The 18,294-nt window shown below is 34.6% G+C and overlaps 2 protein-coding genes across 2 annotated transcripts; both read right to left on the bottom strand.

Annotated features, from left to right (window-relative positions):
* Positions 1–1,068: 1,068 nt before the first annotated feature.
* Positions 1,069–6,633, bottom strand: GAUT1 (galacturonosyltransferase 1). The gene is made up of 11 exons (XM_086236276.1): positions 6,503–6,633; positions 6,247–6,401; positions 4,674–4,708; positions 4,478–4,537; positions 4,227–4,355; positions 4,043–4,106; positions 3,921–3,964; positions 3,394–3,728; positions 2,921–3,278; positions 1,788–2,375; positions 1,069–1,709 (listed from the first exon to the last, which is right to left on the bottom strand). The coding sequence occupies exons 2-11, from the start codon at positions 6,386–6,388 to the stop codon at positions 1,434–1,436; spliced, it is 2,031 nt and encodes a 676-aa protein (XP_086092402.1). The 5' UTR covers positions 6,389–6,401; positions 6,503–6,633; the 3' UTR covers positions 1,069–1,433.
* Positions 6,634–10,717: 4,084 nt separating this feature from the next.
* On the bottom strand, positions 10,718–13,672 carry SAP18 (SIN3 associated polypeptide P18). Its single transcript, XM_086237912.1, has 6 exons — positions 13,501–13,672; positions 13,370–13,402; positions 12,398–12,508; positions 12,106–12,201; positions 11,135–11,206; positions 10,718–11,025 (listed from the first exon to the last, which is right to left on the bottom strand). The coding sequence occupies exons 1-6, from the start codon at positions 13,600–13,602 to the stop codon at positions 10,993–10,995; spliced, it is 447 nt and encodes a 148-aa protein (XP_086094038.1). The 5' UTR covers positions 13,603–13,672; the 3' UTR covers positions 10,718–10,992.
* Between the last annotated feature and the right edge of the window lie 4,622 nt (positions 13,673–18,294).

Genomic DNA, 18,294 nt, shown 5'->3' with positions numbered 1-18,294 from the left:
TCATGGTAGTCATGATCAACTTGATTCTTTACCCATTGTCTAACTACCTGAAACTGAGAGGGAAAAAAGGCAAATGCTGTATGAAACTAGAGTTCTTCCACACAAAGAAAAGAAAGTACAATTATTACTGTAAGAGGAAAGATTGGCATACAACTTTCCTATATGTGAGAATCTGATAAAAGAAAATAATTATGAAAAGAATATTATGTAGACTAGGTTGTCTCTTCTTAATATCAATATCATTGACCAGAGTCACCAGACCATAAGATGTCCATACTAGAAAAGCATGGATCTTTTACATTAAAATATATGGGATTCTCCGTTGAAACTTGGAAGCCAATACCAAGTTTACAAATATCTGTTTCATTTTATTCACTGACATCATATTCATAGCCTTTTTCACCCCCAATGTCCGTACAAGTGTACAACAGGTGGTCTGTTTCGCTTTGTTTGGAATTTAATTAGGTGGGTATAATGGGGGATTCTTGTCCTTGATTAAGATAAAAAGAGGGGGAGAGGATAATCCCAATGAGATAGTGGGAGAAAAGGTAGAGTTCAATGGAAGTGGGGACTAAAAAGGGTGTTTTCTTCTTGTGCTTGGAAGAAGATAAGAGTATCATATCACATCCAAGAAAAGTAAAGAGTGACTACCACTGAACCATTGAGAACATAGCAAGTCTAGAGCATATAAATAAAAAACTTTTTGCTGTTGAACTAAACATAAAAAGCAACAGAAGCTTCTCTTTATAATATAGCAACATTTGTTGCAAAATCTGAAAATGTGTTCGGGTTCTTTTCATTTGCAGAAATAGATAAAAGTTCTTTTGAAACAAGGTTTCAAAGAGCTCGCAGTTTGCTTACGGTATTCAAATTCAATCTCTGAATTTCTGAAACGTTGAAATAATGAAGTAAAGCAGAATGGACATCAGCGTATTTCTCACAAGTAGAGAAAGAGGGGCAACTGAGCATTATACTTCAGTTGATTCAATGGCAGAAAACTGATGGAAAGGGAACAAAAATGTAATCCTCTACAACCAAATTACCACTCATTCAACAACCAAAACATCATTAGAACACGAAAAGCTTATGATCCAAGCAATTAATATATCATGTCTCTTGCACATTACACTATCCAAGAGAGCATGTTGTTAGCTCCACAACAAAATAACGTATTGAGTTTATACAGGTCATTGAGGCAAAGAATAGGTTGTTACCCTGTTCCGATGGGTGAGAAATGATGGGATGCAATGGAATTGAATGAATTACATGGAAGAATAAACAATGTGGATTGCGGTAAAATGAAAAAAAGGGAATACCTCCTCCTGGTGAAACAAACATAACCTATGTGACTTGTCAGATGAAGATACCAAGGAACAAGAGGGAGACAGAGAGCATTTCCACCCACTATTTACGTAAAGCCCCCATTATCAGGTTCATTCACTTAGCTTGCAGCTGCGAAGATAGGGATGATCATACTTGATGTACTTGGTCCAGTATGGTCGATACTTTGTCATCGCCAACTCCAGCCATGGTTTCATGTTGCCATTATAGTGCACAACAGCTGCTTTCTCAATCTCGGACCGATCCACACTTGGATTGTAACCCAAACCAAGCACATGCCATGACTTCTCTAGCGGATGTGTCAGCCCATAAAATGTAATTAGCCCTGGAGGTAGTGTTCCAAGTTTCCAAAGCGTCCTATCTTCATTCTAAAACCAAAACAGAAATGAAAATGGTCAATAGAATAGAACATGTATCAGGAGAAATGTAAGATTACAGACACTCACCATGTTCTGCCACTTGTGATAGATACCAGTAATATCTTGTATTTTCCACTCCTTAAGATCAAAAATGTTCATCCCATATGCCCATCCACATGCATTTGGGTCAAAGTTTCTTGCAATATGAGGATTCGTAAAGTTTAGGTACTTGTCAAAACGGTGGAAGCTCTCACCACATGTTTCTACTGCGCCATTCACTTTTCCATTTAGATTCACAGCCCACAATCCAGTTAAGTCTTTCTGGACAACAATGTCATCATCAAGAAACAAGATCTTATTCAACTTGGGATAAACCTGTGGGAGATAGAACCTCAAGTGATTAAGCATTGACAGATACTTTGGGTTCCTGTACTTCAGATTAGAAGCGCCAGATGACAGAGTGGTAGGATGGCCAGCCTTGAAATAATAGTCTTTCATTGCAGCAGATTCAAGCTGCCGCAGAACTGGGCAGTAGGATGAGTTAAGCCACTTAAACTCGTCAACATTTTCAACATGAATCGTGGCTTTTCCAGGAGGATTCAGTAAAAACCACATATTCATGGCTCCAAAGTTGAGCTTATCGGTAACAAGATGGAATACATGTTTTGAAGGATCCTGCAATCACCAAAAAGAGTATTTAAGTCAAACAAGAAAGCAAGAAACCTGCATCTTAGTTCAGTAATAGCCATTATCAAGTACTAGAGATGAGAAACATGTCAAATAAGGGTATTCTACCACAAGAGCATGAGCCTCAGCTCCATAATACAAGCTCTCAGTCAAATTTTCAAATTTCATATGACTGAGGTCCACACAAAAGGGGCCGCACTTGGAAAAAAGTAAACATAAAAAAGCTATGAACACCTAGCATTATAAAAAAAAAAATGGTGATAGGAATATATAATCTAAATAACCTAATTAGCATATGTTCTAAGTACAAGCCACTGGTGAAATATTTTATTGTCAAGCCTCAAGTGCCAGAAATAGAAATCCCATAGAAGTCAAGATGTCGTCTTTTCAATTCTTCCTCAAAAGTCAAAAGGACCATAGTGATGAGAAATAGCAAGGATAGTTAAAAAAATTATTTTCAATTCTTTTGGAAACACAGAAACAAAGACACCCACAATTGAGACACCGATATAGGATAAGACGGTTCAGGTCACCTTGGCATTGATGACAGTAGAGTTGACGACGACCGACGCAGCCAAGACATTGTCCGAGAAGAGAGCATAATGATAAAGATTAGGATTTTCCAAGTTCTCACTTCTTGGAAATTTCCTCTTCTCAAGAGGAAGGAGGTAATAATCTATGGTTAGGCGCATAGACAGGCAGTGGATTCCATTTGGAATGGTCTTGGCAGCTAACTGACTAAGAAACGTGCTCTGCTTTTTCAAGCTCCGTACTTGTTCATCTGCAGACTGAAGCATTGCTCTCAGCTTCCCAGTGACCAGGTTGCAATCATACAGTTGCTCTCTCGCTTTTGAAAGAACTTGGCCCATAGCTTTTATTCTCTCAGGTGCACTACAATGAATCAGGCGTGGAATAAGTAAGAAGTATAATTATTAGTAGAGATGAAAGAAGAGATGCAAATATATATTACACACTCAAGAACATTGCAAGCCCATAATCATGCTACCTTGGATGTAAATCTGCATCAGCAGTTGCCTCTCCCATAGCACGCTGAGATTCTTTGAGTCGAGTCTGAAGTTGTTGGTACAGATCAAGCTTGTTCTTCATCTTCGCAATACTTAAGTAGACCCTTGCCATTATGATTTGGTCCCGCATCAAGCGTACTGTTGAATCAGAGTTCTCATTCTCATTTTCTTTCCTCCAAATGCTGTATTTCCCCAAAACTGCAGAGTCAACTGATTTGGAGCGCTCAATGGCTGCATTTTCAAGTTTTACAATTGATTCATCATCCTGTTGTACCAGCTCAGTTGCACGCTTATCACGTCTTTTCTCTCTCAATTGCTACAGAAGTTCTTATAAAAGCACATATTAGAACTCAAAAAATAATGCAGTAATATAAACTAATAAAACCCAAATAGACATAATTGATTTAATAAGAGTTTATTTCATTTCTATTCTGAGTTGGCAAGCATGAATCAGACATTTTCAAGCAAGAAAAAATAAACATAGAGCACATTGGAGTTTGATAATTACCCTTCGGGCTTGTTTTGCAGGATCAAGAGGTTTAGCATGATCATCTGCAAATGAAAACAAAATAAAAAAGAAAGTGGAAATGTTTACAGCCATAAGAAGATACTAATAAGAAGATATACTACCTGATGAATCATCCACTTTAACCCTAGGTGTCTCGTGTCCTGCATCTACAGCTTCCAAATTTATCTTTGCACAGGAAATCCAAACACAAACAATCAGCAGCTACAAATTGAGAAAATTTTCGCAGCACAAAAGATTTATCAGGGATAGGTAAATTTCAAGCAGAAGCATAACAGACATACTAACCTCAGAATCTGTAACAACTGATGTCTTTTCCCCAATGACTTTCCATGAAGCTGATAAATTATTTTTTCTGAAGAAATCAAGGCTCAAAGGCCCCATGTCATTTGTGCTGGCTGCAATTACATCAATGACCTAATATGAAAATTCAATCAGCATGCTGGTTAGGAAGAGCACTCAACAAAATAGAAAAACTACCACCACTTAATGAGCTCAGACATATGAACAAGTCATAGATTTAATCCAGTTGCACTTGCCTCTTTTGCGAAAAGAGATTTTGCATGCTGCAGTGCCAGCCTTTCACGCCAATCCACATTCTACACCAATCAATAAATTGTTTAGTGTTCTCAAAAAGGTTTTTTTTCTTTGGAAAAAGAAGAGGAACTAGAAGTAGAAACCATTATACAATATATGTTTTTTGAGACACAAATTGATGGAAGTATGAAGGCCAACCTTTTCGGCAGGACCAGTTAAAATATCATTTGGATCTGCACAAATAGCAAAGATGAGTTATACTCAAACTAATGAGCACAAGTCGTGTTGCATACACGTGTGTTACAGAGAAAACAAAGAAAAGTTGTATAGTTTTAATAAGATTCACAAGACATTTTCCAGATTTTCGTCCTCTCAGACTTCTTGTAGTTGTGATCAAGAGGCTAGGAGACTCACTCCTGCAACCAACCTCTGCAATTAACATTACCTCCAAAGGACAAACAAACCATGACACTTCTTCTATTTTAACACTTCAGTAAAAACTTCCAATTAATAGAATGTACATTCATCAAGACGTAGCCTTGACAAACAAATTAATGCATCAATTCCCAAGAACCATATGAGCCGCAAAAACATTCATTGTATATTCTTGTCTATAAAAATAGGCCATATGTTCACATTTTTTTTTCTTTACATGTCATGGTAGCAAGAAGTAAGCTCTCAAAATGCTACATTTTCTCCCCATCTCCAAAAATAAACCAGTTTAACACAAAATAAAGTTGGGAAGAGGTTTTTCAAAAGTACTTAAATAACAGCAAAAAAAGGAATAAGACTATTAAGCACCGTTGTAGCATGTATATATAACAGGAGAGATGTGAGGGATAGTGTGAGACCAGATCCCATGAAATACGAACAAACATGGTGAATAAATATACACACATAAACTCATACTGTACAAGCCCAGAGAGATTATGTGGTTTAAATGTATATGTCCAAAAGGAGATTTAAAAAACAAGTTACCACCTCCTGAATTGAAATAGACTGCACCCCTCAATTCTCATCGTCTTTATTGCAATATACCGTCATTACATTTGAGTCTAGATATCGACATCAAGAAGAACAAACAACTCCACTAACGCTGGCAATTCTTTGAGTAATAGACTCGACTGATACGCAACGATATCTTCATTTTTCAAACACTAATCTACTCTAACAGTATCTCATAGCCAGGTCTCAGAAAATATAAACCAGACAGTGTGCTGAATAGAAGACTAGGTAGGATGGTTAAGCTCAAATGTAAAAAAAAGTGTAAATTATCGTCAAAGGATAAGATTAATAAGCTCGCCGATTACAAAATGCTGACAATGATGGAAACTTAAATAATGATAAATAAAAGCCAATACTTTTAAACTCATTCTATCATTTACACTTGCATATAAATTAGTTTAATTGGTATCGTACTAAACATAAGTTTACAGTCATGAGATTCAAACACAAAAACACTTAAAAGTCCGAAACAAATGTAGCATTCTCCTTGACTCGAAGAGCACGAGCATCTTAACACTTGAAAAAGTAACATTCTTGATTTTCAAAGCAGTAATTGTACCAACAACAAGATAATTCAACTGTTTTCTACTTTCTGAAGCAAGGAACACAGAAAATGCAATAAAGAAAAGTAATTCCTCAAATGCAAAGCCGAAACGGAACCTAATTGAGATCTGGAAGCCACTATTACACACAGAACACTAAACACACTCATTTTCCAGCAGAAATTACAAAATAAATTAATCAATTAAAAGAATTGAGCATATACCAGAGGTGTGGAGGCCACGGCCGACGAAGAAAATCAACGGAATGAGAAGTGAAAAGAAAATGAGAATGGCGAAAGGGAATCGAGATCCAGAGGCTCGGTTCCTGTGGGCGCCCGCACCCGATAGCCCGCGCTTCAACGCCATTGCCAATCAAAACCTAAAAAGCTCAAAGAGAAACAAAAAAAGTCAGAGCCTCAGTCACAGGAGAGAGAGAGAGAGAGAGAGAGAGAGAGAGAGAGAATTGGGAGTGGGATTTACAGAGGGATCTTGCGGAAATTGAATGTTGAATGAAGGCTGTAATGGTTGCTAGTCAGAATCCATGGAAAGAGTGCAGAGAGCGTGAGTTGAGGAGAGGAGTGTGTGATTAGTGATTTCAAGCAAATAAAGACACCGATCTTTATTTATACTTCCGCGTACTGCTTGCTTCTTTTGCTTTCCGTCCGTCTCATTTTTGTTTTCCTTTTTTTCTTCTCTCTCTTTCCTTGGGGTCCAACACGGAATTTAAGTGCGTACGACGTCGTTTTCTTTAGATTTATTAGGCTCTTTTTCGTTGCCAATGCCCATCAATCATGATGTAAGCCCGAAGAAAAGATTATGGTTTGACGGTAACACGATCATACAATGTGGTGTGACGAATTTATTCAAATTATAATATTTGTATAATTATTAAAATAGTAGATTGAATCAGGGTTTATCATTTAGGGTATAAGTGTTAATACTTGTATACATATTATATTTAGGTGGAATCACTATATTAGCATATCAGTGTGTTATTATCGTATGTACAAATTTTTTCAATTTGTAAATAAATCAACCTAGTTCATAACTTTTCAAAAAATTTATGTGGTGGATGAGAAAAGATTAATGTAATAATTATTAAAAATATTCATCAATTGATATCACATATTTCAAATATTAGAAATAAATGAAGTTTAAAGTGCGCTTACATTATTTGACGAGCATATTTAATCAATCTAGCAAATACTTAGCAAGAAACACCCTTCATGAAGATACACTCACTCAGGAGTACAAAGTCTACTTACATGCAACCATAGTGAACATTGGTACCAACACATTGTTGCAACTTGCAAATTTACTCCCTTTCTTAACTCCAAAGTTCAAATTCAACTTGACGAGGAGATCTAGATTATTTTAGATATGATACCCTTTTTGTGGGGCTGCATATCAATTTCATTATAGTGTTTTTTTTTTTCTCATATTTTAATGCCATAATAGACTTTGGAATAGAATATGCATTTTTATAGAATGCTGCTTATTCCACCAAAGGTCCAAAACCACAATGAAGAATAATCAATTACATTCCTTGTCAATTTTCAATTCTTTCTAGTTAGCCCCCTTTTTCATTCTAATTTTGATTACATTTTTATTTGAATTCCATTCCAAGGTTCATTTAACAATCAAACAATTAGTTGAATAGTTGGTTATTAATCGTCATCTTGTATATCATACTGAATTTTTAAATGTAATGCTAATACAGGAATGCTTCCACTGTCTTCCTCATTTTTCTTATCTCACCTCCCTTTATAATAATAAAAAAAAAAAAAAAAAGTCTTTACATCAAATTATTTAAAAGGATGAATATTCAACAACAAAAAAAAAGCAAAGAACAAAATTCTTGCCGTTGCTGAGGTAGCAAAGGCCATGGCAGTAAAAGCATGGTTGCCATGGGTTGCCATGGCTTGACGATAGCCATGGTCGAAGCCTACTATAACTAATATATATAAAAAAAAGGAATAATAAAGTTAAGATTTAAGGCAATTTCAAAATATCGATAAATGGTTTGAGTAATATATTTCTTTTCTTTTTTAGTTTCAATGGGTGGAAAAATAAAGAAATAATTATCCTAGGCTACAAACTAGTTATTGTTGTTAACCTGTAATACCATGATTATTAAAATATAACAATTAGGTTAATTTATTAATAATCAGGTCATGGCGTTTGACTTCAAGTGAGTGCATGCTTGCCAGTTGGCGGGTACTAAGAGTTGTACTTTTACAATTGTACCCTCTAACACTTTTTAGTTATTCTTGGACTTTAATTGTGATTTCGATTTCATTTTTCAATTTGCTCTCGTTTCTCTCGCTCGCTTCTCTCAATTCAATTTTGTTTTTTGATCTTGTTCGATCTTGTTGTTGTTGATCAATTGCAGGTTTCATGGTTCGTCTACTTTTGAATTGATGTTTGTTTTGTGTTTTTTTTCTTTGTTTTCGATTTTTGCAGATTCTTCCTCAAATTCAATGGACGATTTGATAATTAAAGTTGCTGTTCCAGGTTTGATTTTTGTTTTGTTTAAATTTATAGGTAATGTTGATTGAATTTGAGTTGTTTAATTGATTTTCTGTATAGGTATAGTTTTGGATTTGCATGTTGATTTTTGTTTAGGTATAGTGTTGAATTTGAATTTGGTAATATTATATAGTTGCAGTTGTGTTTACATGCTTAATAGCTTACTTTTATTCACTTTTAGTTGCTTTTGATGTTTGAAAATTGATTGATTGATTTGCTATGTAGTTGAAGTTGTGTTTTACATGCTTAATAAGTTATTTTGGTTCACTTTTAGCTGGTTTTGTTGTTCACAAATTGATTCATTTGCTATGTTTTTGTTTAGGTTATAGGTTGGAAGGGTTGAAGTTTTGCTCGATGCACGTATGGTGAAGATGGTGTTATGCTTGGCTTACTAGAAAATATTACCTATATGGAACTATGTTGTGAGCTGTGTTCTAGGTTTAAAAAGCTCAAACTGTGTTGTGAGCTGTGTTCCAGGTTTAAGAAACTCAAACCGGATAGGTTTGAGTTGCTTATTCTTTTTGTGACAATAAGAAGATTAGTTCTCCGGTTTGAGTTTCTTATTCTTTTTGTGACAATAAGAAGATTAGTTGGAATCTGATCTGGATGTTCAAATAATGTTGACTGTGTTTGGTCTTATGAATTCTAGTATTGTTGTTATTTCAATCAATGTTGAAAAAAAATTTGGATGTTATTGTTGTTGAAAAAAAATAGCTCTTCATTTTCATGTATTACTGCATCTACTTGTGGTTCCTATATGAGTATGGTTGTTGATGCAAATTTTGATGAGAGTGATTATCTAGGTAAGTTTAGTTTTGATGAGGTTCATAGATATCTCTTTACTGACTAGGAAGGCTATATCCGTGAGATTGGCAAAAAATTTGAAGGTGGTGCTCCAGAATTTCGTGAGAAGTTAATAAAAAATGCTATTAAGTGTGGTTTCCAATTTGTCTATGTGAGAAATGACAAGAAGAAGGTCTATGTTGTGTGTTTCAAGAAGGAGACAGATGGTTGCGAGTGGTTAACATTGCACTGTAGTTAAATATTTTATCAAGTTTAGTGTTTTGACAGGAATGTTAAAAACATCATGAAGTTTGAGTGGTTCATATATAAACATTTAATGTTATAGTCTAGTTTTGGTTTTTCTAGGTTGGATTGACTATTATATGGAGATGACACTGCTAAATTGTAGTGGTTCATTCAAAATTTAATTGATTTAGTCGGAATTTGACGATTAATTTGTTTTTATGGAATTTGTTTCTCTAAATTACGTATTCATTTTGGGATGAATTAGGTTATTGCTATTATTTTTGGATGGAGTTTTGGTTGCCTTTATATTGGTGTTATTTTCATTTGAGTATAATATGCATGTGCAATTCACCCGTAATCTCAGTTATAAAAATCACTTATTTAGATACTTGTTTAACATATTTGACCTTATTTGATATTTTTATTATTTTTTTGGTGTTGGAGAAGGTTTATATTTGATAGTTGCATTTAGTCTATACGCTAAGAAGAACATTAGGAAAAAAAAATAGTTTGAAGTACATGGTTCGTGGTTTAAGATTACTTTTAGATGAAATTGCAGAGATTGAACTTCTTACTTTAGTTGTTGTTGTAGCAATTGCAAAATTCTGGAATGATATGAAACGTGAACAAAAGTTTTGGCAAATTTGGTAAAGTTGAAGAATGGTGATCTGTTTGTTTGTTGATTTTTTATTTAAATTAGATTAAGTTTTGGGCTGTTTTGTAGTATTGGGTTAGATTAGAGTTGTGTTTTGGACTTGGTTGTGTTTGTAATAGGTTGGGGCATCATTTTTATTTGTTTTTTTTTTTTGGCCTGTTGCAGCTGTGAGGACTGAGGACACGGCTGGCATTTTCATTGTTTTGAAATATGCCATGGCCCATGGGGGATTTAGGGGGGTTAGTACTTAGTAGCATGTGGCCTGCAAAAGAAGAATAGACTGTTGAGCTCTTGTAGTAGTTAGCCCGCTAAGGAAGAAGGGGACATTTGGGTGGGTTTGGTTAAGAAAATAATTTGTTTATTAACTTGTAAGTATTTGTTAGTTAAGGGACTAAAAAATAAATAGGTGGGATGAGCAGAATACAGCTATAATAGAAACACAGTATAAATAAATGACTTGGTAAGCTGTTAGACACAGTCACAACAAACAATGGGGAGACCAAAACATTAGCATTTACTTTAAAAGTAACAAACAGAATAGCAAAGTACAAGGTAAACCCGCTAAATGTAGAAATCTAAATAACCCTTTTGATGTGGTTTAGCAATCATATGTTCCCTGAACTCACAAGGATTTCCGATGTGCGAGACAAGAGATGCATCAAGTTAGTTATGTCCACATCTTGTTCCGACTTGAAAGACATCCATTCAAATTGAAGGTTAATCTTAAACCACATATCAAAAACAGAAATGAGCTTCTCTACATAATCGCCACATCCAAGTAATCTCCAATCTGCGTATCAGAAAACATCGGTTGAAAACAGGAGATATCATTCAGATATATAATTCCACAGTAGATATCATTGAAACATATAATGCCACAAAAAAAACATCATTTTTACCTGAAATCCAAGTTCAGCCAAAACCTTTCCATCATCTAATCTTCCATTTCCGTAAGAAAAAGTCTTGCCCACCTTCATGAGGCAATGGAGAATTCCAGTCAGAAGTCAGAACTCCATGTCATGTCTAACACAACTACACAAGGAATGTGTACAATTTCAAATAACCTATATGATTACAGAATTATGAGATGTTTGCCACAGGTTTAAACAATTTCATTTCACTCCCAACTAAAACATAAAAACTTTTAAATTTGTAGTTAGTGAACTCTGAACTGCCACATTTTCAATTATTCACCTAGTGTACATTGAGAATTGTGCAAAAGTTATTAACCTAAATCAAATTCAAAAATAACAAGTAAACCACATGTTAGAAGAACCTTGATCATTAGAGTCTCAAAAGGCTAATCGAATTCTTGAGTGAGTGGTGGAAATGCCTAACTAAGTTTTATATTGGAGAACAATTTACTCGTTAACTTCATTTCAATCTCTATCTAGACACCTTAGTTGGTTGGGTATTTCAAGGGTTTATCCTATGTTTGAGCCTCTGTACTCATTACCCTTAATTAATCAGCAAGTCAGAAAAACGGGGGGGGGGGGGGGGGGGGGGATGGAACTTCGTCCAAAATACCTAGTGGATGGCTACCACCAAAGAATCAAATCACACATCCTAGGTGCTAAAGATTTTGAAGCAAAGACTGTTAGGGAGTTTTAAGTGGCCATACTGCCCCCAGGACCCCCACATAGTCACAAAAGCAAACAAACAAACCCTCCTCCAAGTGACCAAAAAGAATTGTGAATCAACTGCTAGATTGTATATAGACTCGATACATAGTGGGTTAGATGCCTCTCAACCATTCCTATCTGATCCAATGGTTGAATAATAGGTCCTCATTTAAGGAAATAAAAGAGAATAGTTCTGTCTATATATGTGCGTGTGTGTAGAGAGAGAGAGAGAGAGAGAGTAAACTAACCTCTCTGACCAAGAAATGGCCATGTTTATCTGGATATACAAAAGCAAAGGACAGTTTAGCATTCCTCCTTCTTGCTGCGGGAGCAACCTCTTTCACCTGAAAACGAAACATGATCAATTACAAGACCCAAATCATGAAAACAAAGAACTGTTCCATAAAGAATGATATGGGAAAAAATTATCCTCATACATTTGGCTATATCATGCAAATACATGAATATACATGCAAACAACTGCAGCATGTACACCACCACAGAGAGAGAGAGAGAGAGAGAGAGAGAGAGAGTTTCAACCAGATCAGTTAACTCGCGTAGAGTGGCATCCTTCCATGTATAAATTTGAACCTCATCCTTTGGCTCCTTGCCTCTCACCGCAAAATCTTCATTAGCATGATGACTTCCAATCTACAACAAGCAAAACCATAAACATAAGCACAAATTCCACATATGACTTTTGCCTCCAGACAACAATTAAGGATTAGACCTTCAATAAGCAGAGACCCTTTGGCCAGGATTACATAAGATCAAAGAAACAGGCCACCGAATGTACTATGTTCAGCCAGCTACGTGTTTTTTCTAAATTTGAGAAAATTAACACACCACTTTCAATATATTTTATTACTCCCAGGTCATAAAATTTCTTAACATCTACATCTTGTATAAGTTTATTAAGTATTGGAAAAATTACGTTATACATATGGGAAGAAAGTACAAAAAAAAGAGAACAGTACAAGAATCAGAATAAAGACAAACAATATAGAATACCCACAATCAACTGTGAATGACAAGCAAGGATCCAGCTTCTTTGAAACACTCAATGGAACTCCATAAGACCATGCTATGAAAATGCTAGTACACATGAGACATAACGTTTCTTGCATACCACATAATAACCCAATGCCCAACATTCTATATATAGATAGACAGAGAGGAACTCCCCTTCTGAGTCTCAGAAAGGCTTTTCCAAAATGTTGAGCACCCATTAAACAAAAACTCTCCCTTTTTAGAAATAGAACCTCTAAACAGAAGTGACCATGCTAATTGCCACAAAGTTTTTGAGTGTTCCCTGCCTAATGTCTTATTTTGGCACTTGCTTGAGTGTAAAGCAGCCACTATATATAATATACCTCTTCTTCCTCATTTCTCAACCAAAATTCTCGCTTATCATAAAGAACAGTTCCTATATATGAGCAATATCAATCAAATTAAAGCTTAAACTTCAATTTCCATAGAAACCCAGTGCGTATCTGAGCATGGGTAACATACCTTAGTGAAAACTCGAAGCAATAGGGGACAAGTCTGCAATTCAACGAACACCCATAAAACAAAAACCCATCAATGTAAGAAAAAAAATTTAAAATAAAACAAAATAAATTTAACCCCCACAGAGAGAGAACCTTTTCTCGATCGACGGGCCCAAAGCGAGGGCGAGGAGGAGAGCGGGGGCCTCTTCCAGGTGGACGCAATGCTCTCTTTGGTGCTTGTGCGACTCCAACCATCAACTACTTTCTCAGTCTTTCTCTGCTTCTTTCTCGAAGCCTCTCTGCCTCTGTTTTCCTCTTGGACTCTGTTTTGTTCATTCATTTCTGTATTATTTTCTCTGCTTCTATGCTTATGGAACTGTGGGTCTGGGCTTTAGATTCTTAGCCCAAACTGTGAATGATCAATACGGGCCCAGACCCAATTAAGCAAAATAAGAGAATCCTGCAAATCACCCCCAAGTCAACCCAAGAGAGTAGAGTGATGAATATTTCCTCTTACAGTCTTACTTTACAAAGTTTGATTTGATATGTCCCCAATTTTTTTTTTCATTCGTTCTTTGTGGTTTGAGATAAGCAATAGGGGTATTGCTATGCTGCTAGGTGGATGCAAATGACTGAAATATCTTCCCCTTTATACGATTATAAATCAAATAAAAAGTTATTTTATGTATCAATACTTCGTCGTCACAGGTGTGATAACGGCTAGTTTGAAAATGTAGATAAATATAATTATCTATGATTAGAGATGTTAACATTTTAGACGATCAATTAATGTGATAATATTTTATTTCCTTGTATTATATTTGACTTAGAAGTTACTTCTAATAATTCAGTTATAGTTATGTCCATTCTCAAAACAAAACAAAAAAGTTATAGTTATGTCTATTGGCATATCATATAATGATTAAAACTAGCTTGAAAGAACATTTGGTCAAGCATGAAATGAGGCGGTGACTCACCCCAACCTCTAAGGCTGGTTCTGTTCTTTTTTTTTGGTGCCCCTAATCTTATTATTAGTCCCATATATATATGATTCAATATAACATCTTGTTCTTGGTTCTATGAAAGAAAAAGAAAGAAAGAAAGAAAGAAAGAAAAAAAGAAAAAAAGAAAATCATTGAGAGGAAGGTAATGTCTTTTACCCACAGTAATCATTCCTGACCTGTTGTAATAAGACAGATTTCAATTTTGGGAATTGACTTCCTTGATGTAATATATGATGGTACAGATTTACTTACTGGTGGGTAAATTAATTAACCAAGATAATGACATGCACATGGTTTTTTCCTATGACTGTATTGTTCATCCCCTCTTCCTCAAAGCTTGGCACCTGTTCAAATTCAACACTGATCTCACAACTTTTACAGGACAACGTACCCAGCAAGTTCTAAAACCCATGAATGTATCCATCACAATTAAAGCTTTCTTTAAATTCAACCTACTAGGCTGGCAAAGATAGTTGCCCCATAATATTACCATATCACTATTATTCTCTACAACCCCACCTAATTAAGTCCCATATCTAATATTAGGAAAACCCAATTGAAATTAGCTTTTGGAAAAGAGACAACAAATAATTCCAAGAGAGAGCTAAAGTCCCATTTCACTATGTACTACTATTTGTTCCCTCTTCATTACATGGAAACAAAGACAGGACCCCTTGGTGATAGGGCTTGAAAGCTCAGTTGATGGCTGGTGTAGCAGAAAATGGAAATGTGCATTGAAGAGCACAACACACAGCTATCAAAGCTTTCCTAAAATGGCAAGCCCTAACCACACCCACCACTGCTTTCTTCGAATATTAGACCAAAGGATGGGTCACTGTTTAAAGTGGTTGGACCCCACTTTTGGAACATTATTTATGTATTGTGCCACTTTATCATCATCATCAATGCTATGTGAATGTGACCATTACTTTTGTTTACCTTTTTCTTTTTCAACCCTTTTCCTATTTGCACACCCTTTGTAGTAAAATTTTTGGTAATGGGGTGTTTGTTTGAGAGGTCTCCATGGGATGAAAAAGGTCACTATATGCATCTTTCATGCCAATTCTGTTGAATTATTAGCTACTTTGTCCAATCTTGTGACACCCCATAAAGAAAATAATTAAAAGGGAAAAACTTTTGATTGTGTGACCATTGCCTTTGGGGATAAATACACCTTCTGTACTTCTTTTTATCTTCTTATTTGGTAAAGTTTGAGTAAACATACATGCATATCTTAAACTTGTTAATCTTAATTAACACATAAATGGTTTTTCTGACTTATCGATCAATTTTTCCAAGAAAATGGTGGTGGTGACTTGAAACAAACTTGGCCAAGCAATATTGCTGACTTCTGAATATGAGATCCATATTGCTAAAAATTGAACTGTTGTGTTATTTTATAAAAATAACTTTTGGGAATTTAGTTCATAATCATTTTCAGGAATTAATGTCATTTTGATCCTTACATTATTACACTTGTATCAATTTGGTTCCTAAACTTCTAATTTAGAGAATTAAGGACTGACTATTTGTAATTTTGCTAATTGAGGTTATTCCGTCAATTTACACATTTTTCATCCAAATTTCTGTTTGCATAACATCATGCGCCAATCACGTGGAGTCCTTTTTGAAGGCAAAATGACATTACTCCCTTCTCATTATTAGGACCACATATATGTATTAACATCATTCACATATACATGTATTCAGCTATAATTAATAGGTCCATTATTGCATAGCTATACACATCACTTGCCCTATGCAATAATTCTCTACTGTGATTTAGGTAAAGAAGGTGCATATATATATATATATATATAGTGAGCTTATTTGTATTTTCATGAATGTGTGAGAGTTTGAAGTGATGTTCACATTGAAAATTATTGTCTGTATAGTGATCAATTTATAAGGTGGTGGAATTTTTCATCACATGTTAATTAATTGGTTTTAAGTTGAATATACTCTAATTTCTTTTATGGTATTAGAGAATGTTCACCCACGTATTAGAATGAGTGGTCACACATGCTCAATGGTATTAGAGAATGTTCACCCACATATTAGAATGAGTGGTCACACATGCTCAATGTCATATAGTATGATTTGTCTATGTATTTGACTTAAGTGATGCCACATGTGTGGGAGCGTGTGACAATAATAGTTATTATGTATAACCGTTATACAACTATATGATGTAATTAATCAAATTAAGTGTTATAATTATGAGTAGATGTTATTAATACTATAATCTATAAGTATAACATGTTGTACATTCATATTATAACACTTAAATTAATTACACCACATAGCAGTATAATGATTTTTTGTGTGTAAGAGTGGATTGTTGATAATTTTCCAATTTTTCTCTCTTTGCCAGTCAAACCAGAGACCTGTTCAACTCTTACAATAGCACAAAGCCAACAAGCTATTAGGGAGCCGGCGTAACTGCGTGAGAATATGAATTGTTGTCCTATATTAAAAAATGCCAATTAAATTTGAAAGAAATTCTAAGTCTTGCAATGCATGCATCTTTATCCACAAGATTTTGAGCCGTTCAACTCATTATTAATTGGTTTTGAAATATATATATATGTATATATTGTTATAGATATTGAATTTGAGTGATAAAAAAAATCACTACTAAATTGGTTAATGACTTAATGGTCAATAATTCAAACTCTGACTATTTGACTAGTCAAAGTTAACTAAAGCAAAGTGCATGACCACATAGAAGAAGGATCACACTTCCTGCATTGGTTGGGCTAAACCTCAAAGCTATATACACACATTATAAGTCTCTCCACCTAACAACTTAATATTGGATAATAAAATATAATTTTACATATATGTGTGTACGAGCTTTACTAGCAACAGTCACTTACATAGTTACATGCGCATGGCAATTAATTATCAATCGGTAAATACCGTAAATTCTATGTTGTGAGACTCATTCCAGCCAATAGTATTAACGGTTTTTTTTTTTTTTTTCAAGTTGCCAATAATATAAAGTTATTGCCACACATGCGCATGTGAACGACTCTGATTAACATTTTTTATGTGTATATTTATATATTTACTTTTTTTTTTTTGGTATCAAAGAAAAAAAAAACTAACTAGCTAAAAACAGAACGACTGCGAGAAAGGCCTATAGAATCTTCAAAAATAGTCTGAGCACATATTGTACGTGGTGTATATATGTATTTTCTTCTTTTGACCTTTTGGATAATACTGTATGATTAATCTCATAATTCAAATTGTGTAATTTTTAGGCCTCATTAGAAAGATCATTATTACAAAAAAAAATCAACCAAATCAAAAAGAGGTAACTGCACGATTAGTTCAATTATTATTTCATATATAAGTCTCGTGTTTGTCCACAAATTATTTTTAAATGCCAAGTGCATCCGTGAATTAAATAGGGTCAATTAGGGTCAAATAGTTTTGTTATTCGAAAAAAATGTTTGGTCAATTCGTGACCCCATTTGAATAACAAAACCAATTTGACCCCAATTGACTCAATTTGACCCATATTAGGACATAAATTGACCCATTTTTCCCTTCTACATAGACAAAACTCAACACCCGTTTGAGATGTTTTGACGTAATGGACCAACGTGGCACACGTTAGTTAATTCGTGAATGCACTTGACACTTAAAAAATTCGTGGACAAACACTAGATTTATGAAATAGTAAGTGGACTAAACGTGCAATTATCTAAATTGAAAATTTTTAGTTATCTAATTGTGATCGATCAAATAAATAAACAAACATTGTGTTCGATAAAAGTAAATAAACAGTTGTTATTATAATCAAATGATCAAATAACTGTAGATAGAATTTTTACAAAGATTATTTTAAAAATGAGGCTTAAAAAATAAATAATTATGAGGTATATACCAAAATGGTAGTATATATATCTCCCTTTAAAAAGAAAAGGTGTGGTCA

This window comes from Dryas octopetala, chromosome 3, assembly GCF_963921425.1.
Source record: "Dryas octopetala chromosome 3, drDryOcto1.1, whole genome shotgun sequence".
Taxonomy (NCBI): domain Eukaryota; kingdom Viridiplantae; phylum Streptophyta; class Magnoliopsida; order Rosales; family Rosaceae; genus Dryas; species Dryas octopetala.
This window is presented reverse-complemented; position numbering and strand designations above follow the sequence as displayed.

Bases quoted from the DNA above. Each gene is read 5' to 3' on its own strand.
- GAUT1 (XM_086236276.1), bottom strand. From the start codon at position 6,388: ATGGCGTTGAAGCGCGGGCTATCGGGTGCGGGCGCCCACAGGAACCGA. The intron at 4,538-4,673 runs GTTGGCCTTCAT...TGATTGGTGTAG, and splicing joins TAACTGGTCCTGCCGAAAAG to AATGTGGATTGGCGTGAAAG. The intron at 4,356-4,477 runs GCAAGTGCAACT...TTTTCATATTAG, and splicing joins AATCTCTTTTCGCAAAAGAG to GTCATTGATGTAATTGCAGC.
- SAP18 (XM_086237912.1), bottom strand. From the start codon at position 13,602: ATGGTTGGAGTCGCACAAGCACCAAAGAGAGCATTGCGTCCACCTGGA. The intron at 11,207-12,105 runs GTTAGTTTACTC...TGCCTCATGAAG, and splicing joins GCCATTTCTTGGTCAGAGAG to GTGGGCAAGACTTTTTCTTA. The intron at 11,026-11,134 runs GTAAAAATGATG...TCTGATACGCAG, and splicing joins TGGCTGAACTTGGATTTCAG to ATTGGAGATTACTTGGATGT.